Source organism: Solea senegalensis, linkage group LG10 (genome assembly GCF_019176455.1).
Source record: "Solea senegalensis isolate Sse05_10M linkage group LG10, IFAPA_SoseM_1, whole genome shotgun sequence".
Taxonomy (NCBI): Eukaryota; Metazoa; Chordata; class Actinopteri; order Pleuronectiformes; family Soleidae; genus Solea; species Solea senegalensis.
This window is the reverse complement of record NC_058030.1, coordinates 24,888,697-24,898,593: the sequence shown is the minus strand read 5'-3', so window position 1 is coordinate 24,898,593 and position 9,897 is coordinate 24,888,697. Positions and strand designations below refer to the sequence as shown.

Below are 9,897 nucleotides of genomic sequence, written 5' to 3'. Positions count from 1 at the left end.
GCAGGAGGAAACAAAATCTATTTTTACTTAAATAAACAAAAGTTTACGTCTACAGCGCCACCTGCAGTCCTCTCATGTGTACTACAGCGTTCTGGGTTAGGGTTCCATGTGGAATGCAGATATTTCCTGAAACGACGGCGTCTTTACTTTACTTTACGGGGAACGTTTATGAAAAACAGCAAATAACGCGGCCTGAATCATGAGCAACTGGACTTAAAGTTCTTGAAGAGAAGAAGAAGCTGCTTCTTCTTCTTCTTGTGCAGAACTTCAGTTCTACAGAAGAAGAAGAAGAAGAAGACGACTCCTCCTGGACGCGAGGTGAAACATCTTCATACACACGAAACACGACACCTCTGCTTTGTTTGTTCTGGCAAATACACAAAGGGCTGATTTGCTTGACGCCAGTTTGAAAGTAAAATGTTAAAGTCCTCTCCGTCCTGCCACGCCCCTCTCCATCTTGCCACGCCCCTCACCCCAAGAGGTAACAGCCCTGCCCCGCCAACCCACCCGACTCATTCCACCCCTCACCAAAGCCCCACCCCTAAGCCCAACCCCAAAAAGCCCACCCCTGACCCCGCCCCTTCCCTTCCAGTTGACCGTGGCACTTCTCTACTCGGCCTGAGCGTCGTAGTTGGCTCCGCCCGCCTTCCTCAGCTCCTCGATGATGTAATCCTCCTCCAGCTCCTTCTGGTCCATCACCAGGAACTCCTTGGCAAAGTTCTGCAGAAATAAAAACACAAACGTTTGAACGTAGTTTAGTGTAGAATAAAAAGTCAGCTGTGATCAACACGCACACTGACACACACACACAGACACACACAGACACACACTGACACACACAGACACACACACACTGACCTGCATGATTTCTTTGACCATAGCCTTGTCAATGCTGATCTTGGCGCGCTTCAGCGCAGGCACGTTCTCTCCGATCCAGGTGATGAGGGTGAACTTGGTGCGTCGGCTCATGGCGTCTCCTGTCGTCACGCGGACGTAGGCGTACAGACGAGTGTCGTCTGAGGGAAGAGGCGGAGTCAGTGGACCATGAAGACACGCTACATGTCCATGCAACACACACACACACACTTTACACATATTATATATGTCTGTGTGCGTGTGTGAGCGAGAGAGAGAGCAAGAGAGACTGTGTGTGTGAGTGAGAGAGAGAGAGAGTGTGTGTGTGAGTGAGCGAGAGAGAGTGAGTGTGTGAGTGAGAGAGAGAGAGTGTGTGTGAGTGAGAGAGAGAGAGTGTGTGTGAGGAGAGAGAGAGAGTGAGAGAGTGTGAGTGAGAGTGTGAGAGAGTGAGAGAGAGTGTGTGAGTGAGGAGAGTGTGTGTGAGTGAGTGTGAGTGAGAGAGAGAGAGAGAGTGAGTGAGAGAGAGAGAGAGAGAGAGAGAGAGAGGAGTGTGTGTGTGGAGAAGAGAGTGTGTGTGAGAGAGAGAGAGAGAGAGAGAGAGTGTGTGTGTGTGTGTGTGTGAATGCAGTGTCAGGTTAAAATAACAATAACAAGGTGATCAGAGATGACAATAAATAGTAATAACAGTGTAGCGTTACAGCATCACTTACAGGCCTGGCATGTGTACTACAGCGCTTTGAGTGGTTCTGTGGATGAAGTCATTTCCCAGGGAAACCTTTACAAAACGTCGCTAACGCTACCCTGCTGATGAAGAGAGTGTGAGTGTGTTTGTCTGTCTTTGTGAGGACCTCATCTTCACAGCACAGTACTGAGGACATGTTGTTGCTTTGAAGTGTGTGTGTGTGTCTGCGTGTGCGTGTGTCTGCGTGTGTGTGGGTATGTGTGCGTGCGTGTGTGTGCGCGTGGGTGTGTGTGAGTGTGTTTGTGAGGACCTCATCTTCACAGCACAGTACTGAGGACATGTTGTTGCTTTGAAGTGCGTGTGTGCGTGCTTGTGTGTGTGCGCGCGTGTGGGTGTGTATGTGTGTGTGTGCGTGGACATTTAGGTCATCAGACGACATGAAGCACGAGTACATTGTAAGCTGTCACACACCTCCCTGTGGCCGCGCCCATCATTGTTATTTTGGTCATCTGATCACACTCAACTCACTCTCTCACACCAAAGCTCATAGAGAAAATCAGTGATTTTAACACACACACACACACACACACAGGAGTTGATCCACTGCTGCTCCATCACTGAGTTCAAATGTCTGATTTTGTCCCTTCGGCTTTTAAAATCCTTCGTTCACATTGACGTCAGTGACTCAAAGTGACCACACGAGGCAGCAGAGAACACTTCAGCTGGTCCTCAGCACTGACTTATCTGTCAGAACATGATAACGACATCTGCCTCCGTCCATCAACACAAAGAAGAACTCGGAGGTTATTACTGACGTGTATGGACGTGGTGCGAGGTCATTTCAGTGGCTGTTTTTCTCTTTTCCTGTTGAGAGCAGGAACTCACAGGAGCTGCTGCTCTGAAGAGTCTTATCAGTGCAGTCACACAGGATACTGCGTGTTTCAACACCTTTAAACACTATAACACTGCTGATACAGCACAAAAGAGAGAGAGAAAAACACTGTTTATCCAGATACCAACGGATTAAGAATCAATGACGAAATCCACCGCTCATCCACTCATCACCACACGTGTTTCTCAGACTCATAAAATATCCTTAAATGTGAATATTTACTGGTTTCTTTGCTCCATAAAACAAAATAAAAAAACAAAGACGACCGAACAACTCATCCATCCGTTGATCAAACACGGAAATAATACCCACATTTAAGAAGCTGACAAATGAAAGAAACTTTTGTTTCACTTAAACCGATTAATCGACTTTAAAAATAGTTGACAAGTCATTCAGTGATGAAATGATCGTTGCAGCCCGACTTCAAATATCACAATTCACAGCTCTCTCCTCTCTTACAGCCTCAGCTCCTCCTACACCCGGGTTCTTCTCTTCAGAGTTACTACTGCAACACTAAATAAGGAAAACAAGAGAGGTGTGTGCGTGTCATCTCTGAACAGGAAGTGACAGCAACTTTCACGCAGCAGCAGCAGCAGCGCTGTTGTAAAGCACAGTGATAAATGAGCTCTTTCAACAGGAATGTGAGGTGCATGAGTGCGGCCCTGAGGGCGCACGTTTGAAAGACGGGAGCATCAGAACAGAGCCACACCCAACAGCTGAGCAGATGCTCTGGACTGGAGGAGACGCAGCCGACGCACAGCTGCATTTTGACTTTTTTTATGGAAATAAAATGAACGTCCACGTCTTTATCTCGCTGACACAGGAGTCCCCGCCAGCTACAATCACAGACTTTCTCTATGAGAGTGAGCGGTTTACAAACTCCACTTGAGAAGTTACACACTGCAGCTTTAAGAGACTCACACAATGAAATCTGCTTCAGCTTAAGTTTGAAATGTTTTGCACAGCTCACAGGAGCTGATCCACTGCTGCCTCCGTCACTAAGTTCTTATTTTGCAACGTTCAGGTTTAAAATTCTTTGTTCAGATCGAGCTCAGTGACACAAGGTGACCACACGAGGCAGCAGAGGACCAGCCGCTCATGTGTCCCTGCAGCTAAAATCACTGATTGTCTCTCTGAACTTGGACGCTGGGAAAAAATAAGATACTTTATATATTGGTATTGAATATTAGCAAGATATTAAAAATAGAAAAATGAAACCTAAAATAAACAGGAAGTAATTTTAACGATTATTAAACAATTAATCAACACAACCCCAACACACACACACACACACACACACACACAGTGTCATTTCATGGCTTAGTCACGCAGCTCAGAACCAACGGGTTAGAGAGCACGGAGTCTTAAAAGATTAGTGTCCTGCTGTGAGATGCTGGACCTGACTGGACATGCACGCACACGCACACACGCACACACACACACACACACCAAGGCTCAGGTGAGATTAGAATGTGCACTTTTACCTGTGCACAGCTTCTTGAACTCCTCATAGTCGGTGCCTTGACCCGCAGGTACAATCGTTGAGCCTTCGTATTTAAACACAGCCCTGAAAGAAGAAGAAGAAGAAGAAATGCAGTTGATTGTTATCATTTTTGGGCTAATCGTGAAATGAGGAAAACTGTTCATATTTCCAACGAGCCTGTACCAATCTCAGAGGTTCTTATTGTACTTCAGAAAGTTCGCAATTGTAACATTTACAGCAACGTAAAAACGTGCTATAGGTGTAATGAGCGTGATAATAAAGCGATAATATCGTGAATCGAAAATCCTCACTGGTGTTCGTCATCCAATCACGTGATCTGTGCGTTTGCGACTACTGTATGTAAAATGTGCGCCATTAAAAAAAAAATGCTCCAAAAGATGCGCACGCGCTGTGGATGCTGCTGTGTGACAGTGTGGTCCGCGTGGAAGTGTCACGAACATGACGTGATCCGTCTGTGAATACAGGACAAAGGAAATTACTTCTGCCCTACTGGGCCTGATTACTGAGCAACACACACACACACACACGCACACACACAGAGTGAGACTGCGCGTTCTGTTTTCATCACATCATCACTGTGATATAATCACACACACACACACACACTTATAGTTTCGCGCATGAATATGTGAAACGAACGTCTCAAATGCGGTGTGTCACTGTAGCGCGAATTCGTGAAAAGCAGGTTGAACTACGTTAAAAAAATCATCAATTTAATGTGATTTGTCTTTCTGTCACACTCCATAAAGTGTAAAATACAATTAAAATCACGACTTATATTTTAAGAAGCTCGTCTTTCAATCGGCGTATATTCTGACATAGAAGCCCTCCGCATTTAAATAAGAAAATGCCTAGTTTTGTTAGGACACCTCCTATTTTCGCAGCCTTGTTCACAAACAGCGCAGCAGCAGGGCGGCACCAGTCTGTATGAGGTAAATCATTTTACATGAAATAAGCACAAAAACACAGAATGCTCGACGCGTTATATTCATGCCGACGTGAATATTAGACCGTGACAAACCTAAAGAAATCATGGTTCGAATGTGTGACGCATGACATTTTGCATATTGACATAAAAATGTATAATGGTGTGATTTCCGAACGAGATCTGGAGCAGCAACCTTTCTCCTCACACTCACCAGTTAGAGTCCGTGTTGTCGTCCCTCACGTCTTCGTAAGCGACTCTACAACCGTCCTTATCGATCTGGGATTCCATGTCTGTGGTGACCGCGGGCAGTAAAGTGTTAAAAATTGGGAGGAAAAAAGCAGGGGGCGCTAGCTCCACAGTGACAAAGCAACTAACTTCTGCGGCTGGTGCTGCAGCTGAGCATCAGATAACTACACCAGTGACGTCGCTAGGCTTTCCTCCAAAAAGAGCACGGCGGCGCGGAGCAGCAGCAGAGCCGGTCACAGTGAACGGGATGAGGCGGCGGCTTCTCCTGCGGCTCGGTTAATTTCCTGGACGATTCCACGGTGAGGGCGGTGGTGATGAGAGACTGAGGCCAGATCACACCGAGAAAAAGAGAGGGAGGGAGTGAAGAGTGTTTCCCTCCTCCCCATTTTAAGGGCTGCCGTCAAGGCCAAAATTACCGACAGTGACAGTTTCCGGTACGGACTTTCAAAATAAAGTGGTTGTGTATATATTGCAAATATTCATTAATCTGCCCTTATCATTCATTCATCTGCCCTCGTCATTCATTCATCTGTCCGCACTATTCAGTTCACCTGTCCTCATCATTCATTTACATGTCCTTATCAATCATTCCCCTATCCTCATCATTCACCTGTCCACATCATTCATTCACCTGTCCTCATCATTCATTCACCTGTCCACATCATTCAGCTGTCCCTCATCATTCATTCATCTCACCTGTCCTCTTCATTCATTCACCTATCCATTTACATCATTCATTCATCTGTCCTCATCATTCATTCATTCACCTATCCTCATCATTCATTCATCCGTCCTCATCATTCACATTCATTCATTTCATTCATCATTTCTGTCCTTATCATTCATTAACCTGTCCTCATCATTCATTCATCTCACCTATCATTTATTCACCTATCCTCATCATTCATTCATCTCATCTGTCCTCATCTTTTATTCACCTATCCTCAGCATTCATTCACCTGTCCTCATCATTCAGTCACCTGTCCTCATCATCGTTCACCTGTCCTCGTATTAGCCTGTCCACATCATTCATTCACCTGTCCTCATCATTCATTCATTTCATCTCATCATTCATTCACCTATCCTCATTCATTCACCTGTCCTCATCATTCATTCATCTGTCCTCATCATTCATTCATCTAACCTGTCCTCATCATTCACTCATCATTCATTCACCTATCCTCATCATTCATTCACCTGTCCTCATCATACATTCATTCATTCATCTGTCTTCATCATTCATTCACCTCATCATTCATTCATCTGTCCTCATCATTTATTCATCTCATCTGTCTTCATCATTCATTCATCTCTCATCATTTATTCATCTCATCTGTCTTCATCATTCATTCCTCATCATTTACTCATCTCATCTGTCCTCATCATTCATTCACCTTCTTCTTTCTTTCACTATCCTCATTCATTCACCTGTCCTCATCATTCATTCATCTGTCCTCATCATTCATTCATCTAACCTGTCCTCATCATGCATTCACTATCCTCATTTCCATTCACTATCCTCATCATTCATTCATCTGTCCTCATCATTCATTCACTTCCTCATCATTCATTCATTCATTCATTCATCTTCATTCACCTGTCTTCATCATTCATTCATCTGTCCTCATCATTCATTCACCTGTCCTCATCATTCATTCATCTGTCCTCATCATTCATTCATGTCATCATCATTCATTCACTCTCTCATCATTTCACCTGTCTTCATCTTTCTTTTGTCCTCAGTCTCATCATTCATTCACCTGTCTTGATCATTCATTCATCTGTCCTCATCATTCATTCACCTGTCCTCATCATTCATTCATCTGTCCTCATCATTCATTCATCTGTCCTCATCATTCATTCACCTGTTCTTCATCTTCACATTCATTCATCTGTCCTCATTATTCATTCGTCTGTCTTCATCATTCATTCACCTGTCTTCATCATTCATTCATCTGTCCTCATCATTCATCTCATCTTTCCTCATCATACATTCATCTCATCTGTCCTCATCATTCATTCACCTGTCCTCATCATTCATTCACCTGTCCTCCTCATTCATTCATCTGTCCTTTCATCTCATCTCCTCATCATTTATTCTTCTCATCTGTCCTCATCATTCATTCATCTGTCCTCATGCATTCACCTATCCTCATCATTCATGTCATCATTCATTCACCTCACCTGTCCTCATCATGCATTCACCTATCCTCATCATTCATTCATCTGCCTTCATCATTCATTCACCTGTCTTCATCATTCAGTCATCTGTCCTCATCATTAATCTCATCTCTCCTCATCATTTTATTCATCTGTCCTCATCATTAATCTCATCTCTCCTCATCATTTATTCATCTCATCTGTCCTCTTCATTCATTGACCTATCCTCATCATTCATTCATCTGTCCTCATCATTCATCCTCATCTGTCCTCATTATTCATTCATCTGTCCTCAACATTCATTCACCTCATCATTCATTCATTTCATCTGTCCTCATCATTCATTCATCTATCCTATCATTCATTAACCCTCCCTCATCATTCATTCATCTGTCCTCATCATTTTATTCACCTATCCTCATCATTCATTCATCTCATCTGTCCTCATCTTTTATTCACCTATCCTCAGCATTCATTCACCTGTCCTCATCATTCAGTCACCTGTCCTCATCATACATTCATTTCATCTCATCATTCATTCACCTATCCTCCTCATTCATTCACCTGTCCTCATCATTCATTCATCTGTCCTCATCATTCATTCATCTAACCTGTCCTCATCATGCATTCACCTATCCTCATCATTCATTCACCTATCCTCATCATTCATTCCTCTGTCCTCATCATTCATTCACCTGTCCTCATCATTCATTCATTTATCTGTCTTCATCATTCATTCACCTGTCTTCGTTCATTCATCTGTCCTCATCATTTATTCATCTCATCTGTCCTCATTATTCATTCATCTGTCCTCATCATTCATTCACCTGTCTTCATCATTCATTCACCTGTCCTCATCATTCATTCACCTGTCCTCATCATTCATTCATCTCATCTTTCCTCATCATTCATTCATTCAGCTGCACTCATCATTCATTCACCTGTCCTCATCATTCATTCATCTGTCCTCATCATTCATTCACCTGTCCTCATCATTCATCATCTGTCCTCATCATTCATTCACCTGTCCTCATCATTCATTCATCTGTCTCATCATTCATTCACCTGTCCTTATCATTCATTCACCTGTCTTCATCTTTCTTTCACCTGTCCTCATCATTCATTCATCTGTCCTCATTATTCATTCACCTGTCTTCATCTTTCTTTCACCTGTCCTCATTCATTCATCTGTCTTCATCATTCATTCACCTGTCTTCATTATTCATTCATCTGTCCTCATCATTCATCTCATCTGTCCTCATCATTCATCTCATCCGTCATCATTCATTCATCTGTCCTCATGCATTCATTCATCTGTCCTGCATTCACCTATCCTCATCATTCATTCACCTGTCCTCATCATTCATTCACCTCACTGTCCTCATCATTCATTCATGTCCTTCATCTTCATCTTCATCATTCATTCACCTGTCCTCATCATTCATTCATCTGTTTCATCATTCATTCACCTGTCTTCATCATTCATTCATCCGTCCTCATCATTCATCTCATCTTTCCTCATCATTCATCTCATCTGTCATCTTCATTCACCTGTCCTCATCATTCACCTCACCTGTCCTCATGCATTCACCTATCCTCATCATTCATTCACCTGTCCTCATCATTCATTCATCTGCCTTCATCATTCATTCACCTGTCTTCATTCATCTGTCTCATTCATCTCATCTTTCCTCATCATTTATTCATTCTGTCCTCATCATTCATTCACCTGTCCTCATCATTCATCATCTCTCATCATTTATTCATCTCATCTGTCCTCATCATTCATTCATCTGTCCTCATGCATTCACCTATCCTCATCATTCATTCACCTGTCCTCATCATTCATTCATCTGCCTTCATCATTCATTCACCTGTCTTCATCATTCATTCATCTGTCCTCATCATTCATCTCATCTTTCCTCATCATTTATTCATCTCATCTGTCCTCATCATTCATTCACCTGTCCTCATCATTCATTCATCTGTCCTCATCATTCATCTCCATCTGTCCTCATTATTCATTCATCTGTCCACATGCATTCACCTATCCTCATCATTCATTCACCTGTCCTCATCATTCACCTGTTCTCATCATTCATTCACCTGTCGTGGGAGGCAGAGCCTTTAGTTACCAGGCTCCTGTCCTGTGGAACCAGCTCCCAATGATAGTTCGGGAGGCGGACACTCTCTCTGTATTTAAAGTTAAACTTTTTGATAAAGCTTATAGTTAGAGCTGGTTCAGGGAAACCTGGACCATCTCTTAGTTATGCTGCTATATACCTAGACTGCTGGGGGATTTTCCTGTGGTACACGTACATTCACTCTCTCACACTCAGGATATGATTATGACTTTTCATTAACCTTGTCTCTTTCTCTCCCTAGTTTGTGTCTTTCCTTCCTTCCCTCTCTCTCTCTCTGTATTCTCATCATGCAGGTTGCAGGATCAAGATCCAGTTTTCGAGGCTACGCTTATCATCACCATTATTATTATTTTGTAATTAAAAAGTCGATATCAGTAACTGTATAAACTTGTAACCTGATACAGTTGTTGTGTATCTGCTGCTGGTCTCCCTCTCTCTCTTCTGTCTCTCCCTCATCTCCCTCTTGTCCTTTCTCTCCCCCCATTT

General features: G+C 43.2%; 1 protein-coding gene across 1 annotated transcript in view; it reads right to left on the bottom strand.

Moving 5' to 3' along the window:
- The window catches only part of cotl1 (coactosin-like F-actin binding protein 1), a 6,729-nt gene extending 1,262 nt beyond the window's left edge, over positions 1-5,467 (bottom strand). The window contains exons 1-4 of the mRNA XM_044036493.1: positions 5,073-5,467; positions 3,914-3,996; positions 859-1,016; positions 1-720 (exon numbers count right to left, since the gene is read on the bottom strand). The exon at positions 1-720 is cut by the window's left edge and continues 1,262 nt beyond it. Of these exons, the coding sequence (XP_043892428.1) occupies positions 610-720; positions 859-1,016; positions 3,914-3,996; positions 5,073-5,149 (429 nt within the window). The 5' untranslated portion in view covers positions 5,150-5,467 and the 3' untranslated portion in view covers positions 1-609. The remainder of the gene's footprint in view (positions 721-858; positions 1,017-3,913; positions 3,997-5,072) is intronic.
- Between the last annotated feature and the right edge of the window lie 4,430 nt (positions 5,468-9,897).